This window comes from Lissotriton helveticus, chromosome 10 (assembly GCF_964261635.1).
Source record: "Lissotriton helveticus chromosome 10, aLisHel1.1, whole genome shotgun sequence".
Classification (NCBI taxonomy): domain Eukaryota; kingdom Metazoa; phylum Chordata; class Amphibia; order Caudata; family Salamandridae; genus Lissotriton; species Lissotriton helveticus.
In genome coordinates, this window is record NC_136071.1 from 59,784,971 (window position 1) to 59,804,311 (window position 19,341).

Here is a 19,341-nt window from a genome sequence, read left to right on the forward strand (position 1 = left end):
GATTGTGATGCACTGGCTTTCATGAGTTTATTTGCCAGCTATGGGAAAGCGAATGGTATAATTTGAAAACACTTCAGTGGGCTGGATGAGTACAGCATTTGCAATTGTAGCGCCTCATTAAAAAGGCTGGACCTGTTGCATTTACTAATGCTTGTTTCAACATATAATTACACACTTTGAACAGGCGATCGCGCTTTTCTGCAAGATCCTTTCTCCAGGTTGAATTGTGAGCATGTACATAATGGTTAGATGTTTCTTGACTATCAATCTGTTGTCCGCTAGGTCCAGTAATGCCCCTTGAGTCAAGTCTGAGTGAGTACCTTACTAAGAAGATGTAGGAACCTAGCTCACACTCTAGCTTTGACCCTTGTCTTGACTTTCTGAATACAGGTCCATGCCCATGATGGGGAACAGCTTATTGGAGTGATGATGAGCTCATAATTTTGCAATGGCAACACTGATTATGCTGATGCACCTGTGGTCTGTAATACCCACTGCTGCAGCTGACAACCAGCCACAATGTCATCAACTTTCTACACCAAAGATGGAGACCTACTCCAAAGATGGGGATGTGGTGCTGGGGATTATGGCAGCAATTCACGAGGAGAGTATATTTCCTTCAACCAACCTTTTCTTCACAGATCCTCCTACTCCGAGGCATTGTCAAAAGTAAATATTTGTTCCTTCAATAGCTGCACTATTATATAGTTTATGAATGTTTGCTCATTTCAATCTACAACCAGAGATTCCCTAATTGCTCATTTATTGTATTTATTGTGTTTTTTTCCATTGTTTTTTATGGTATAGGTTATCAGACAAATCCATGCCACCAATGTCATAGTGCTCCTATGCTGGGTGTTATGTTAACCTCAATCCTTCTGGGAGTTGTAGTCACTGAATCCAAATGATAATTAATACAAAATCCAAGGACTACAAGCACTGCAACCACCTGCTTTGTACTATGCTTTTTTAAAATAATTTGTATAGTTAAGGTGACCAGGTGATGCCACATCATTAAAGAAGCGGTGCTCCTACTTTAGGTCTCCTGTTACACATTCTGTCAGTTGTATGTACTTCTGGTTCACTTCAGGTGCTCCAATTGACCTAACAAGCCTAACTCAGTGATTTGGAAACAAACCCAGTGCTGATGCATTGCAACTTTGGTGAATGGATAATCTGGTAAACGGTTAGAAAAACGTAGTAGTTCCCATTTTATTCTGATAGCTGAGCAGATGTATTTTGATGTCTAGCAAACGGATGTATGATGTTACAACGCACACTTTTACAACGCATACCTTTACAATGCATTTTTTACACCACAACATCCATTACAACGCACACTTTTACAACGCATACCATTACAACGAATTCTTAAAAAATACCTTTACAACGCATTCCACTACAACGCATACTACATTTACAACGCATACCATTACAACGCATTACATTACATTACAAATAAGGTAAGTGTTGGATAGTGTAGGGGTTAAAATTACTATTCTAACTCCAGGGGGTGCAACAGTAGGGAAAATATTGGATAGTGTACGGATTAAAATTACTATTCTAACTCCAGGGGGTGCAACAGTAGGGTAAGTATTGGATGGTAAGTTTTGCGTTGTAATGGTATGCGTTGTAATGACTGCGTTGTAATGGTATGCGTTGTAGTGGTATGCGTTGTAGTGTCATGCGTTGTAATGACTGCGTTGTAAATGTATGCGTTGTAATGGATGTTGCGTTGTAAAAGTTTCGTTGTAATGGTAGTGCGTTGTAAAAGTTGCGTTGTAAACGTTACATACCCTAGCAAACGTTTATCCATTCCAATTTTGAAATAAATAGGCATTTAATTTCCCTGGTGTATCATTGAGAGCCGCATTCTCTCTGTGGCAGACTCTAATTTCAGCATCCGTTCACCGATAGAAGGGTTGCCATATAGGAAATTTGATATTGGGGCATGGTCTAACCCTTGTTGAAGGTGAAAGAAAATGAATGAATGAATGAATGAGAGACTGTTCTAGCACCTGGCTGCTAGGAAGGGAAGCCGGCGGCCACCCATTCGGGCTCGCTTCACCCTTGGTACTACCAGCAGATTACGCTGATTGGATCTTAAAGATCTGCAATTGGTGCTCAATGGCGAGTTCCTAGGGATGGCGGCAGAGCTCTAACAGCCGTGGAGCCTGCCTGAAGCAGCTCCAGCTGCCCTACTCTCCCTGCAGCCCCACTGAGGAGTCTTGGCTGCTCATTATCTGTTCATCAACGACCCTAGGCTCTGCTGTCATATGGAAGTGCCTGCTGTCAAGCGACAGGCATCATCCTCGATTTGGGCCGAGCTACACAGCTTTACCATGGCCTGCGCTACGTGCTTGTCCATACAACTTCTTCACAGCGTCCCCGGGCCCCTACTGCAATCAAGGGTCTGCCTTGCCATCCAGGCTTGAGAATTTACTGTGCGTGGCATGCTGCACCCTTGATTCCGGCCGGGCCTTGACTTCGCCAAGGACCACACCGCTCGTTCCCTTGTGGCTGCAATATGGTGCCAGCCCCCACTGCAATTGGGGCCCGCTTCACCTTCTGGACTCCATCCTGGTGGCCACAAGACCACTGCATCATCTATCCCATCTTTGAGCGTTTGCATGACTCCATGGCTCCTGGCAGGTGCTGTGGCACAAAGATGTGGTGTTATAAAGTGTCCTTTTTGGTTGGTCATCTCCCCACTTTTTGATCTAGATACTGTGATTTTTATATTTGAATGAAAACTGGAGCCTGCTAACCAGGCCCCAGTGGCAGTGTTCATTCCATCAAGTTGCAAACACAATTGGCAAGAACCTTAACACCCCCTGTAAGGCCCTAGTATATAGTATCAGTGGTACCCAGGGCAGGGATGTTCAGGAAGTCACCAGGGCTGCAGTGACTTAAGTAAAATTAAAGTCTGCAGGTCTGCCATGTCATACCTGCATAAGCAGCTTGCTTACTCGAGTTCCTCTTTGCCCACGCCATATGTGGCAGAGTCTCCTCCCTGCATATGATATAAATCAGTCACCCCTAAAGTAGGCCTTCTATAGCCCAGGATACAGGATGCATTATGTTATAAGTGTGAACATATATGTGCAAGCATATTTGGCCCATAGTAGTCTTTTATATTAAAAGTTACTGCAAGTGAAAGGTGGTCCATAGGATAACATAGGCTGGCACCCAAGCAACCCCGAGATAGCCACTTCAATTATGGTACTGCCAAATTCTGTCGTATTTGGTATCAGACAGCATGCTTTGTCACCCCTGACATGATTCTTGGGTCGAGGGTGACCCAGCATGTACCCAGGTGGCACCGTTAAAGGATGCCCTTGGGTGATTGTTGTGCTATATAAATATCAAAATCAAATCGAGATGCCCTGTTTTCTCATGCTTTGGAAGGCTTTTCGAGTTGTTTGCCGGCAAGACAGGGTTCTGACCTCATGCTGGGCTGTGTGTGCCACTCCCAGAAGCCAGAGACAAAGGTCTGTGCAGGAAGGAGGTGCCACCTCCACCCTCAAAGGATGGCTAGATAATAGACCCATCATGGCAGTGAGCTTCACATGCTGCACCACCGCAGATATGCAAAGGAACTTGCCCCCTACTTGAGGACAAAGCCTCCCTCTGCCACTAGCCTTCACACCCCCAGCACCCTCTAAATCCAGAATGTAAGGGGCACCCCTGACACCAGAACCTCATATACGCTGCAATGACAAGAAGAGAGCCATGTCCACGGAATCGCAGGACTTCACGAAGATAATGCGTGAAGCTATGCATCTGTATTAGTCACTCTGCACCTGCCAGATTATGACTCGACCCCGACCAGAGACCAGTTCCAAATGGAATGTGAACCCCTCTGCAACCAAGGTACTTCACCGGGTCTCCCAAGGTCAAGAGGTGCCAGTCCCCTACAGTCAGCAGGACCAAACTCTACTTACAAGACCAAACAAGGACTGTTCACCAAGTTCCAACAAGGAATCTCATGAAAGTAACTGGTCAGGTGTCTTTTAGAAATCGAAGTACCACCCCTCAGCAAGGCTCAGCTTTCTACAGTGTTCCCCTGGCCCTCTGGGAGAAGATTTACTCAGATGCTGACTTACCAAGCCAATGCTTGATGGTGGTCAATCTGACTGCTGACTGTTTTACTCTACACTTCAGCCCCAGGGAATCATCGTGCAAGTTCAACCATCCAACTCTGTGGCTCCATTGTCCGACTTTTGCATCACCTTTCGCTCTGCGTCGTCCCGCCTGGTAAATCCAACACCTGCAATCCCGTTCAGCACCACAGGTAGCCAGGTGCACCTATGTACTCGAAACGCCAAAACTAAGTAGAGCTGTTCTGCCTGGTGTTCCTTGGTCCAAGGTCCCCTTCTAGCTTAACCTATAATGGGCTCCTCTGAACTAGAACTGCAAGTGCCCAGTTGTCAAAAGTGCAAATGTAAATGTCCTGGTTTTCAGCACCATTGATAGCCAGCACACTTCTGAATCCCATCCCCCTGAGCCAGGTAAAAGAGGTACTGACTGTTGAGACTTTAAGTACAATGGATTCTGTAGAACTCAGGCTTGGTCTGTGGACCTGAAAGACCTTAACTACAAGTGGGTGCCATAAAACTCAACCAGAAAGTGACCGATTGTCACACTGCGTTTTCTCCATTGACCGTAATTGTAAAGTTTTGCATTGAAAAAGTACTGATTTATTCAATGCATGAAAATTAATAACTCTGATTATGCTTTTTGTATTGACCTTGTTTTGGTGTCTAAAAATATATAAAAATCAGCTTAATTTGTATAAATTGGTGTTGGATTTCTATCAAGTTGTGTCAATTACTTAGTGTCCATTTTGGTGATGTGAAATACTTAACACATGTTCCTCTGAGTAGTGTTACTGCACTTTGCCACTCTACCAGGACTGACCTAAGGTGTACAAGAGTGTATCTGAGGTCCACTTTAGAGCATTCGCGGTAGTAATACATATTAAGGCCTCCCCAGTCATATCACATAATGCTTTCAGCTTGCTATATCTTGTGCCATTGACTTTAACTAGGCTGCTGGACTCCATCTCAGCCTGCATCACCTGGTTCCTCCTACAATAACAAGAGTCACTGACCATCCATACTTGCAGTATTTTTAGGGGCCGTCTAAGGCCTCTACCTTTTACAGGTAGACCGTGAGCCCACAGAGACCTTGGGACTAAACCCATGGGCTTGCGGCAGCCTCTTCAGGCTCACCAGACTAATTAGCTGTGGTGCAGCCTCGAGCAGTAGTGCTACATCACAACACACTCACAGCACCAGTGTGGGTGGAGAAGTACCCTGTTTTCCCCCTCCAACATCATCTCCTGGGGTCTCCTGCGGGGGTTCTCCCAGCCATGACCACTCCGAAGTCCAGTAAGATCCTGATGGAGTGGCCGCCTCCACCCCCACTAAAGGTCCCCTTTCCTTCTGACCCACGCAGCTGACACTGTTGATGCCCCTGGCCAATTGGGCTTTCCTTTGGGCCATGAGAGATCATAGTAACCAAAGTATAACACAGCTCCGTAGCACCACCAATAATTTGAGACTCAGAGGTGCAGCACTAGATCAGTAGGGACAGGCTCCTCCAGGGAGGGTGTTGTTGCACCCCCCATCATCCTCTGCTCTCTACTACCTGGACAAAGCACCAGCAATCTAGGCTTCCCCCTCTCATGGACACTGACAGTGGGGTTATCTAGCTGTGAGTGCAGCATTCAGCCTATTACCTCACATATCCTCCTTGACCTCCTTATAACTTCCCACTACACGAGCATGGAGCCCTTGCGCCTTTAGGATGTTCTGTGGCGTACGGCCTATGGTGACTCATAGGTTCTGGGGCTGGCTCTGATGGTGCACAAGGTCTTTAGCACTCCACCCCCCTTGACCCTGAAGCTGGTGCAGTCCATAGATGGCAGAACAGTCTCCTTTGGAGTGAGCTTGGCTGGATCTGAGGAATGCACATGACTTGGACAGCACTACCTGGACACATCACCCAACAGGTATGCCTTGCCGCGTGAGTGGCCTGTCCTCTCCTAGCAGTGAACTTCCCTTGACAAAGCAATGCTGACCTGGACTTACCTTTACCTCCGTCTCCTGTTAGGGGAAGGGGTCAGTTTGCCCACCAGATACATCTTTCAGTGCTATGCCAGGTGACAGAACTACTTTATCCTTCACCCTTCACCTTGGTGATGCCCTGAGGCAAACTCTCTGGCAGATCCTCCAGCAAGCTGCTTTTCACAGAGATAGCTTCCCAACCTCGTCCTATGGCCACACCTCCAACACTGTCCACCATTCCTGCCACTGTGGCCTCCCCTGTCTACAGCCGGACATTACGATGGACCGTATCTTGGAGGAGATCATCATGGAAAGTCACTGATTGGAAGGCTTAGACTCCAAAATATGAGACCTCACCACAGAAACTAAATCTATCTAGACCAACATCGTAGGCTTTCAGGACAGAGTGGAGGGAGTGAAGCGTTGTCTCTTGACTGTAGAAGAAGGTCTCAACAGCACCCCTGCTAGGCAGCAGGAGCTCTGGCACCTGTAAAAGAAGGTCAAGGACCTGAAAAATAGGAGCTACACAGACAATGCCCGGTTCTTTGGAACTTCCAGAACATGCAAAGGGCTTGCATGTCAGGGGCATCCCCAGGGACCTTCTTCCCATGCTGACGGGGCTCACCTTCACTTCCCCCTGGAGATACAATGGGAACACCATATGCCCCCCCCATTGGCCATTGCCTGCTTCCTCCACCATGAGCAAATACGACAGCTCCTGACCAGCAACCACTCCCATGGCCCGTATTCCTATGAGGGGCATGAGATCTGCATAGCTGCCGACTTTTCCTGGGATACCAACGATAAGAGGAAGGCCTTCCTGGCTTTATGGCCCCAACTGCAGAATTAGGATATCAAATTCGGACTGATCGAACCTGCCTGCATGTCGATCATGTTGATCAAAACAACCTCTCCCATGCATCATGAGTAGGTGGGAAAGGTGGTCCACAGTAGCTGTACGGCAATGTCGGGCGACAGAATTGGGCAGCCTAGAGAGTGTGGCATTGCAATTCTTTTATGCGGGACCCTGCCCTTCATCATCATCAAGACATGGACTGACTCAGATAGCCACTTTGCTTTCATTAAACTTCGGCTCGGTGGGCGGATTCTAAGTGTTGGCTCGTTGTACGCATCAACGGGATTCAACCACTAGATTTTTCATCTGTTCCATTGTTTTCTAACAGGAAATGGGGCCTCTCACTATCTCATAGAGGGGGACTGGAGCCTGGCCTGGGACGTGGTCCTGGACTGCACCGCCCCCCTGAACGGATGTATTTTATTTTTAAAGTTTTGTATAGCACACACATGACCCAAGCAGGTATCAGCGAGCTTTACAAACGGATTGCGAAAGACATAGGTAGATAGCTGTGAGAGAAAAGTAGAGCAATATTCATCAGATATAGCAGCCCGTTTAATGGAACTCTCAGCACAGTGGGGGAATTAGCCCCGAGTGTGAGTGCCGCGCGTGTCATGACAAGCTCAGCTCGTCATGAGCACACGGCCACCGTGCTTCATGATGAGCTGAGCTCGTCATGAGCACGGAAGGCGATAAAATGACATAATAGCTGGCGACACTGCGTCCGGATCAAATGCCAGTTAGCAGATTATTTAGTTAAACAAGGAAGGGGACAAAAGGAGAAAAACATCTAGTTCAGCGCAGTGTTCATCAGTAGACCTTTCACTTCCTTCTTGAAGGCAAATGTTGAGGGGATCAGTCTTGTTTCCACAGGTAGGGAGTTCCGGATTCTTGGGGCAATACCAGAGAATGTACGCTTGTAAGTACGCTTGTAAGTTTTTATATTTTTTTAATTTCTTCGGCTTGAGCAGCAATGTGCTGGTGCTCCTAGAAGGCCGGGAGCCATCTGATAGTTTGAGCTTATTTGTTAGGTAAAGAGGAGTGTTGAAGTGCAGTGCTCTCTGAGTCATACATGCAATTTTTTGCTGGATCCTTGATTCAAATGGAAGCCAGTTGAGCGAGTTGACGTCCGGAGAGTTGTGGTTGGTATTCTTGGAACCAGTGATAAGCCTAGTCGCTGCATTCAGATATGCTCTGAGGGGGCTAAGATGAGTTTCAGAAGTCCGCATAGCGTAGCACTGCCGTATTCTAGCCTTGAGATGACTAGTGTTTGCACCGCAGATTTAAAGTCATCTTGGGGAAGGTAGGGTCTGCGTTTTCTTAGTATGCTAAGTTGGAACTTTGCTCCTTTGGTAGATGCTCTGCTGTGATCTTGCATGTTTAGGTTCTTATCTAGCACAATTCCCAGTGATTTCATGGAATCAATGATGTGTGGTGTGCAATTGAGAGCAGTGAGGTTTCTTAGATATTTCTCAACAGTGGGAGTTTGCTTAGTGGGAGAGATGAGGAGGAATTTTGCTTTGAGGGCCTTTAGTTTGAGGTGGTTGGAGGTTAGCCAAATAAGGGTTTTGTGCAAGGTTTTGTTGAATGACTTGATATCTTCAGGGGAAGCGATTTTCATGTACAGTTGGGTATCATCCGCATACATGTGATATTGGATGTTGGATGCTTTGAGGATTACCATAGGTGGTTCAATGAAAAGGTTGAAGAGCGTGGGGGAGAGCGAGGACCCTTGGGGGACCCCCAGAGTGCAGGGACTGGAGTTGGATAGAGTTTGATTTGATTTGATTCTCTGCGTACTGATGTTGAGGAAAGAGGCAAACCATTTTTGCACAGTCCTAGATAGCCCCAGCCTACATTCCAAAAGTTTAGGTAGATTGTCGTGTTTGACAGTGTTAAATGTAGATTAGAGATCGAGTAGTATTAATAGGCAGGATTCATTCTGGTGAAACAAAGTGAGAGCGTCGTCCACTATATGAGTGATGGCTGTTTCAGTGCTGTGGTCGGGACGGAAGCCCGATGGGAATTGGCCGAGAAGTTGGAATTGCTCAATGTGTTTGCGCAGTTGTTCATGTATACATTTCTTAAGGAGTTTTGCCAGTGTTGGGATGTTTGTGATTGGTCGATAGTTATTCAGGTCTTCAGGGTCCGGCGTTGGCTTTTTGAGAATAGGTAGAACTAGGCCCGCCTTCAGGCAGTCCGGGATCTCACCTTGATGAAGAGAAGCATTGATGATCTTGGACCAGAGCGGGACTAATTACCCTATCATTTCTTTAAAGAATTTGTGGGGGTGTGGATTACTGAAATGATTTGAAGATATCAGGGTCAGAAGTATGCTGAAGATGGAAGTGACATTGATGGGTGTGAATTGACTCCACAAAGCATTGTTCTTAGGGGAGAGACAGGGAGGAGTAATAGGAGTTGAGGGTAAGGAGAAATCAGGAGAGGGTGAGAGCTTGATTCGATCTTACTTGCCTTTTCAAGGAAGAAATCAGCAACAGCATTGCAGTTTGGCTGAGGGCAGGAGATCAGAGAAGATTGGAGAGGAGTGTTTTTGGATTGTGACTTAATTAACTCAAACAGCTTTTGCAGGCGATTTTTGGCTTTGTCAAGTTGGGATTTGAAGAAAGTTGCTTTCGCAGATCTGATGAGTTTGCTGTATCTACTCCTTTTCAGCCTTAGGGTTTTTAGTAGACCAATGGATGGAGCGGATCCCCAAGCGTATTCTTCTAAAGGTTGCGTCTGTCCGGGCTTAGGTTGTCATTGAACCATGGTTTGGAGTCTTTGATGGATTGTCTTCTTAGTTGGAGGGGGCAGTTGCATTCAGGTCATACTACATGGAGTTGTTGTAGTGCTCAGTGAGGTCATGAACTACGGACATGTTTGCAGGCGGGGGTAGCGCGATACTGCAGTGAGATATGAGCTTGTTTACGTTTGTGTTTTGGGGCGTTCTTTTCCAATGTTTTTGTTTTAGTGGTTGTGCTCTTGTAGAGCTCTAGCTTTCTAGGATATAAAAGGTTATATAGTGATGGTCTAACCAGTGACAGGGAAGAATAGATTTGAGCTGAATGGAGTTGGGATTGGAGATAATTAGATCGTAGGGAGTAATGCAGGTCAGGCTTTGCTAGGAGACTTTACTTTTGACCATGGCCTAGCACGAGAGTTCACATTTTATCACAGGTGCATGGTGGCACCCAGTTCCAGTTGGATTGCTTCCTGATCTCACAGCCAGTGGTTGGTCTCTCCTGGGACTCTCGGATCCTAGAGGGCCCACTGTGCGACCCTCCCTCCATGGACTTGGGACTTTTCTTCCCCGGCTGTAAACTGTGGTGTTTAAAAATCTTGCGCTACAGCACTCGCCAGGGCAAATCTCACCTGTAATCTTATGTCTCCACTTACCTGGAACATAATTGGGGGTTTGTCACTTCCCACTGGGTCCTATGGGTACCTGCCAAAGCAACTATCTATGGACAGTTAAGGAGAGACGCCCTGGTGGATGAGATTGCATCCCTCACAAGCCTCTATACTGACAACCTCATGCCTCCTCTTCGCATCTGCTTGAAGAAGGCCTACATGGACCCCAATTCCCTGTTCACCTCTAAAGAAGAGTCTGGGCTTCAACGGCTAAAAGATCGCCATTATGAACAAGGCAAGCAGGCAGGAAGGCCGCTGGTGGGCAAACTGTGCCAACAGGATGTGGCGCTGACCATTCCAACCATTAAATCTGCAGATGGCACTATCCTTGCCCACCCACAAGACGTTGTCAATGAGCTTGTGATCTTCTACTGAATCCTGTACACCCTAGCACTAGTGGACGATCCTAGACACCTTTTTTGATAGCATGCGCCTACATAAACTATAGCTGCACCGCATAGTGGCGGATAACCTTGATCCCTGTTGGCGATCATGAAGTTGGACTTTGAGAAGTGGACCCTCCTTGGCCTTTCAATGTGGGGCAGGTTACAGGCAGTCATGATGGCAACACTGCCACAATACACCTACTTCCTCGGCATGCTAGCCCTATTGGTACCTCTCATTGCTACGATTCAATGACTAGAGCGTACGTTCTTTCATCTTGGGGTCCTCCCATTCCCAGTTAGCCAGAAGCAAACTCTTGGCTCACAGATTTTGTGGGGGTCTGGTACTCGCTTGTATGCTCCCTAGGGCACCTGACCCACCACTGTGGGTGCAGGGAGAAGGAATGCTGCTTGACAGCTCACAGGGAATGCCCCCCCCTTACAAGAGTGACGCAACCATGCTGGGCCCCACGAACCCAATGCTACAAGCAATGGTCAAATCACGGCTGCAAGCCCACCGCCTCTTTGGGTTGGATCCTCTTCTTCATGAACATGCAACGTAATGGGGTAACTCTGGCCTCCGCATGGGTGGCGAGATGTTGAGTTAGGGGTATGGAGTTTTGTTGGCCTCCACAGCCTCCAGCAAGTTCTTGAGCAGGATGCCCTTAAATCCTTTGTAAAATAGGCAAAAGTGCCTACAAGGGATTCATTTAAGAATTATATGTTTTAATAATTCTAACTTGAATAAAAACATGACACTCATGAAGATAACTTAAAGCAACTCTAATGAAAATACCCCAAAAATTAATTAAAACCAGGTGTAGCAAAAAGGGAAATCAAGTATATATATTTCCAGAAAGCATGACGAAAGGGGTACAGAAAAAACAATACAACATACAACATACAATGATAACAAACAATATAAGTTAAATATACAAAACATCCTGATTGTCAGTGTATAACTGCTCATCTTCAATGAGATGAGTCTGTCCTAGATTTAGGATTCAGAACTTAAGGAAGAACTAATTAATAATAACTACACGGGAAGAATGGGATGGGGCGATGTTTCGGTCTCTGTTCCGACATTTAAATGAGACCATACTCAGGACAAACATTAATCTTGAGTAATTTCTTGACCCCTTGTTTGAAGGATCAAGTAAGAAATTATACTCTCACAGTAGTTTCTTTCATAAGGCAAGGTTGGGCTTGTGTCAAAAATCTTTGACATGAATTGTCCTCATGTGTAGAATAGTAAATGCATTCCTTATATTATATCACCATAGCGTCTGCCTCAAAAACACAGAACTGGATCCAAACAGAATAAAAACCTTAAATGCTTTGTGGCGCTCAGAGAGGAATTGGGATCCCATCAGTCTTGGCGGTATTTGCAGCTATGGCATTGCCTCACCTGTTGCCTGGGTGCGTGGCCCTGGGTCTTCCAACCCTCTCCTGTATTCTCCTATATCTGGGCGTGGGGCTGCTTTTGTGGGGTGATATCTGGCTTCTATAGCCTCTTGAGACTTCTCCCTGCCTCTCCTGAATAACCTCTGTGACAAATGGCAAACCAGACTTCAGACAGAATATGAAACAGAGGATTGGAAGGACCTTTGGAAGCACTGGACCTTGGAGCCCAAGAGGCACGGTTGAAGTTTTTTCTCTTTAAGTCACTAAATGACTGCCACTGGACCCCTGTAAAACTAGAAGCAGCAAAATGCTGGCACTGCACCCACGGCCATTGCAACTTGATTCATATCCACTGTGATTGCCGCATAGTCTGACATTTTTGGGAGGTGGTTGGAGTCACACTGAGAGAGACCATACCAGTTACGTCCACCTTGTCACATCCCCTGATCCTTCTACATGACCAAACGGCCACCCCAGACCATTCCCACTTTTCGTGCTATCTACTGCATATGACGCATGCCATGGTGAAGATCTGCATTCTCTGTCACTGGCACTCACAAACACCCCGTGACGAATGGCTCTCGACGATGTACCGGACGTCTACCTATGAGCAAGCCATCTCAAACTGCAGGACAAGACAGAGACCTTCCTCCTCACCTGGGCACTTTTTCTCCCGTATGGTACCTGCTAGCTTCTAGTTGAGGTCTCCCTATGGAGAGACCAAATGTTCCACTACGTTGCCACTGCCCTTAGGATCCTCCTCTGGCCATGATCCTTGACATTGCTCATGCATTTCCCACTCTCCACTTTTGCTTTTTCCTCCACCTCTACCCTCCCCTCTGCCTCTCATTTCTCTATTCCCTTCCCTCGTCTTCCATTTTATCCCACCAGTTCCCCTCCCTCAGACGTGTGGTAGAGTGGGCCCCCTGCTTGCTTTCCTCTCTCCGTCTTTTGTTATATCCATTTTTTCTCACAGCTCACCTTACCCCACCAACCATCATGTGCAGAGATGTGGACCCACGCGTCATGCTTGGTACTGTCCTTCCTTGACCTCCCAGGGTCCCAACTTTGCGCTGTATGATTGCTTCATTTATCAAGTCTTATGTTCCCCTCCCCATTCCTTTCTCCCTTATTTTGATTTTTCAATAAAGAATTGTGAATCCGTGTGACCTTACCACAAGGAACTTCTCTTTTGGGCTTGACCTAGCCCTGGAAATGCTCATTTGCATCCAGCGCAATACACTGGAGCACCTACATTGGACTACCTCTTCATGACTGCTTTAGATTTTTCGCCTCGCTTTACTTATGCCCTGATGAAGTTCTCCAAGGGAGAACGAAACGCGTTGGCTGAGCTGAATGCTCTATTATCATATGGGAAATACTCATTTGAAATAAATACTTTTTATACAACAAAAGTATCTTGGACTTCACTAAATGGCACACGCTCACTTACAGCTACAACATACCAAGCTGCTCAACACAACTCAAATATCATACTGCAGCATCACAACTTAATAGTGAGTCAGCAGCACAATATAACAATACAACACAAAATAACTCAAAATTAAATGACCATACAAACAACCCAACTTAACCACACAAACACAACACACAGCAAAAGTAACACATCACGGCTAATCTTCATAATCAAACTTTATTTGGCGGAAACAGTCATAAAAGAACATAATCACACCAAACGCACAACATCAACATATATTACAGAATCACCCATAGATCAAGACATTTATAATGAACACAGCGCACATTAAAATTCATCTTCATTACCCTATGTGCATGTTACAAAAGATATCATAAATCAATCAAAACATTTATAATAAGTCAATGCACAATGCAAATAATCAGATTCATTACCATTAAATAGGTTCTATGCTAATTTAAGAATTCTCTAAAAGTGCAACCTTACAAAATTTGGAATTCTTATTTGTAACTTTTCCTAAATGTAATGGTTCTCCTTATGAAATGTAAAACAGCGTGACAAATATCTGATGTATCCAGCTTCTGTAAAAATGCAATTGCTAAATTATAAGTTCTAAAGTTTGCATGGTGAAAAATGGTGACCAGGAGTGACTGGCGTTGGACTGATTCTAATGTACAAAAGAGCATAAAGTTGCATGGGACATGACGAGAAAGACTATCACAAGGCGGCTAGGTCGTAAAAAGGTGCCTTGAGTGGGAAAACCTATGATTAAGTGCAGGTTGCTCAACCTTAGAGGAGTTAACGAAAGCCTTAGCTAGTACTCAGTATAAGGGATAGGAAAGGTTCCATCCCTCTGCATGTACAAATACCAGAGAACTTAAGCCAAGAAAGCGGAGATAAAATTATCTCCCTATTACCTAGCTGTCGCTAACACCAGTTTGCGACAGCTAGTAGGAGATAGCGAAAATCTTGGGCCCCACTTTGCATGTCAGTGATATTTATCACTAATGACATACAAAGTGGGCGTGCCAAGATGTTAGCGACTGGAAACAGTCGCTAACATCGCTATCTCCTATTACCAACTTTTGGAGATATTCGCGCTAAGCGCGAATATCTCCAAAAACTAACACCTGCCTTGAGCAGTTCTTAGCCATGTTATCCAATGGGAGGTGGATAACATGGCTAAGAGCATTAGCTCGGTAATGCATGAATATCGCTGACTTTTCAGCGATATTCATGCATTGCGGCCGTTTTTTATCGCATTTGCGATAAACCTTGATAATAGCAAGGTTTATCTGCGATAATTTCTGACGATGCTTAGCGTTAAAAAATTCGTTGCTAAGCATCGTTAGCGATAAATATCGCTTAACGTTGGTAATATGCCCCTTAATTATGCTTAACATAGATGCAGCACTTTCTCCCGTTTGCTCCATAAGATATTCCTGAAAACACTGTCTGATGTTAGCTTTACAACAAAAATTTAAATCCCAGGGATTATTAAATGTTTCTGGAGCTCCCAGATGGTAAAACACTTTCTTAAAGTAAGCAAACCATGGTATGTCATGCAAATTTTCAAATAACAGCAATCCGCAAGGAAGTCCCTTACCAAATCCATTTCCTACTTGGCTCAACATGTAATTCATAAATTCAAGGGGGCAAGGCCAGTCATATCTTCCATGTACATTAAACCAGCTTCTTTATGGCCAATAATGGATGTGGTGCTTTTTGGGACAGAAAGTGTTTCGCAGATAAATCTATTTTTATTTTCCGTATGTTGCAGGATAAATGCATTACTGTAGCCCCAAATGCCAGCTCTGTATGTCTCAACAGTTATGCATTTGCTCGTGCAAATACTTACTAATTCTTTGACTGGTTTCTGATGTGATTTATGTGCAGATCTAAAGACTGCTTTATTGATTTTACTTAAATACCCAAATAATTAAATTTCTTTAACCGGGTTCCCCCCAACCAGTGAGACTACATTTTTTTCTTAGCTGAGCCACACGTCATGACAAATGATTTAGTGAAATTCACCTTTAGGTCCAGGCTTTCCATAAAGAATAAAAATGAATTAAGTAAAATTTGAAGACCATTTGTTGTTCTTGAAATAAGGATAGCGTCACCAGCATATCATAGGACGGGAATTAAAAGATTTCCCATCCTAGGAATTTCTTTCCTCTTCTCCAGTAAAAATATCTTTAAGTTTATATATGCCAAAAAGAGAAAGAGTACCATAATACATCCTTGCCGAACATCTCCAAGTGTTGTGGTTAAGGAAGTTAATTGGTCTATAGTTCCATATCGAATTGAAACTGAGGTTTCAGCATTTAAGCTTTTTATTATAATTATGAACTCTTTTTCTACTCCCAATTGCTCCATTATGCCCATAGTTTTGTGCAATTTACCAGAATAAATGCACTGGGCAGATCCATAAAGCTATATGGAGAGCCGTCTTATTTGCTAGAATATTATTTCCCACCCAAAAGATACAAGTTTAAACATTGTGCGACAGTACCAATCCCTGGACAAAAGCCAAACTAGATTTCTGATAAGATCTTATTCTCTTCTACCCAGGCCTCCAGTCACAACAAGAAGCACTTGAATCAAGTAGGGAGATTGCCCGATAGCAGCTAGGCAAACCTCTGTCTCCCATCTAAAAGATTGGTACAATGATCCCTTCACTCCAGGGGCGCCATTTTGACACCGCTGGTGCGTCACAAAAAGTGATGCACCACCGGAGAAAGAAATGTGCCTTGTTGCACCATATTTACAGAGTGACACATCTAGGTAGATGCGTCACTTTGTAAACCCTTGCGCCACATTATACCTGCCCCAGGTATAATGTATGCAAGGGGGGCATTTTGACGCAAGAAAGAGTCATAGAAGTGACGCAGTGAAATCTATAAGATTTCAATGCGCCATTTCTTGGACGCTAATGCGTCAAAATCTTACGCCTGCCTCATGGCATGCATAAGACTGACGCAGGCACTAACAACATGGGACTTGCCCATGTGGAATGCACATTGCTGGAGTTGCGTCACATTTGTGACACACTCCAGCAATGCATCGCTTTTGCGCCTACAGATACGTCAGAAATACTGACGTATCTGTAACTCCTTGCGACAGAATGCGTCATACTGTAAATATGACACATCGTTAGTGTCGCAGGGAGAGCGCAGTGAAAAGTGGCGCATCGCTGTTTTCACGCAGCGATGCATCACTTTTCATAAATGAGGCCCCAGGAACCTAGGAGTAGGCCTTTCATAGAGGTTCTAATTACGGTTGTCAGGAAAGAAGCACATATGGGGGTATTGGCTGTAAAGATATCTACAGGGACTCCATCTGTTCCCATGCTGAATCTCAAAAGTTCTGTTTCAAATTACAGTCATTCTTCTTTAGAATTCAGGGGAGCCAGGTTTTCTCTTTTCCTTGTGAAAGATATTAGAATAGTGTTTCACTCAAGTACCAGAGGTATTAAAGACTCCAACTTGGCAGTTGCATGGTCTGTGAAAGAATGGGTGAATCATATCACCATCAATACAATACAATATTAAAAAAAAAAAACATCAGCATAACAGCACAGCAAATAAACACAAAAATACAACACAGTAACATTTATATTTATTTCTCCTCGTTATTTCCTCTTTCCACTTGTGCTGCAGAATAAGAAAAATGCCTCTGAGGATTGTTTTTGTGCAGTTATATGTCCGTAACACAGGCACCCTGCACCATTACGCTATAGTGCAAAGAGAGAACAGAAATGCTGTATATCTTTTCAACTGAGGAGCATTTTTGCTCTCTCCCATTCACGCAACGCAGCACAGCAACTTTGCTTGCTGTCCTTCATTGCGGTAAAGATTAGCAAATCATTCGCTCGATGTATAGAACCACATCGCTGGGGCATCTCACAGACAGTAAAAAGACCACACTGACTGCCCAAACAAGCTTCTTAACCCCTTCCCTGCGGGGCTTATTCCCCTGCTGTGCTGGGGGGACGGGGGCACGTGCTGCACCCCGGTGCGCAGCACGGTGGCGCTGTGCTCATGACAAGCTGAGCTCATCATGACCACGCCCGGTCCAATGGAACACCCAGCACAGGAGGGGAATTATCCCCGTGTGGGCGCGGCGCACCGGTCATGACGAGCTCAGCTCGTCATGAGCACACGGCCACCGTGGCTCATGACGAGCTGAGCTCGGGAGGGGTTAACCAAACATGATTTACCACACGCAATCTTCCACAGTCTTTTTCCATGATCATTTACTCAAATTCGCACTATAAACCATATAAATGCTGAAAGCTCTTCCAAATCTATACGAATGGAAAATAGACCATACCTAGAATAGTTACGACATTAATTTTAATAATTTTTTAATGAAACTTATCATCCATATATTAACTAGACTGAAACTTTTCTCTACCTATGGCCATCCAAATAACATTTTCTAATTGCACTGTGTTCAAGGGGAAATTCGCCAAATTATGTTATCTTTCTTAAAAGGACAGAAAAATCCCCTGTACTGATGAATGCATTTTCCACATTTTACTGGATTACTACTCATTTCTTGTAATGCACTTTTGGTAATTTTTGATAGCTGCCAACTTCTAGATAACTAAATTACATATCAGAGTATTTTCTAAAACCTAGATTTCAGTGCAAAGATAAACAGTTCACTAGCTGTCGGCTTCCTTCACAAAACCTTCTGTGCAGGTATATTTCACGGAGCCCCAAACTCAAATAAGTGTTGTGTGCAGGTATATTTCACGGAGCCCCAAACTCAAATAAGTGTTGAGGTGTAAATTCGAGTTCTAAAGAAGATATGTGGATTTTATCCCACAGGAATGATTTTGCCCACTACATTTATCCATTGCTACCATTAACTTTTCTGAGACACCCACACACACATAACTTAGCTGTGTTTCACGTTTGCCAAGGATTTTCACACCCATTTTGCTCACAGCGTGTCCCACCGCAAATCTACAGTTACCCACAAATTGAATCTGCATCTACATTTCAGAAAGCGAAATCAGTGCAAATTGCATTTGGACTTTCGATTCTTTCCCACCCCAGTTCTCGAGCTATACCAGGGAGGCATTTCTGATGGGGAAATGTGTCGAAAAGGGGGAAACATGCAGTTCTGTAAACTTTTTTAAAAAAATCCACTTGCTATATACCCTGTGGCCCCACTTGTAAAATGTAATCACTTTGTAAATGCGTTGGGGTGAAAATGCAATTCGCTCTTATGGTATTTTCCACGTGTGGTAGTATTGGGTAATTAATCAACACGACTCAGGAACGAACCTCTGCGAAATGACTCAAAACACGAAAAGGCAAGGAAAAAAAAAGCACTGGTCGTTAAAAATAAAAGTGGTTTCACTTGAAAATCAGGGTAAACGTATTTTACACTGATGTAAAGTTAATGCATTTTAATGGAAATCCTCTATATCGGTAGGCTTCCATCTGTATCTCTGGGATGTTGAATTATTCAAATTTTAAAGTGTCATAAGAATTGTAGACATGAGTCTACAAATCAAGTTACAGCTTTTAATTGCTGCTCTTTATTTAAGAGTTTCTGTTGGATATTTATGAATAGTTAAAGAGTATGTCAGACCTACTTAGAGAATCATAAACCTTTCTTCACTACAGCATCTACCTCTACCGTTATCTGGATTGAGCTCTACATGATGCTTCATAGACTGCGATATGGAATACCGAAGATAGGAATATTGTGATACACTAAGGGGCATTTTATCAAGGGCCTTATCTCCGCTTTTTT

The 19,341-nt window shown here is 44.5% G+C and overlaps 1 protein-coding gene across 1 annotated transcript in view; it reads left to right on the plus strand.

The window, feature by feature from the left end:
- Nucleotides 1-448: 448 nt before the first annotated feature.
- The window catches only part of LOC144783888 (extracellular calcium-sensing receptor-like), a 130,675-nt gene continuing 111,782 nt past the window's right edge, over nucleotides 449-19,341 (plus strand). The window contains exon 1 of the mRNA XM_078662631.1: nucleotides 449-669. Within this exon, the coding sequence (XP_078518757.1) occupies nucleotides 449-669 (221 nt within the window). The remainder of the gene's footprint in view (nucleotides 670-19,341) is intronic.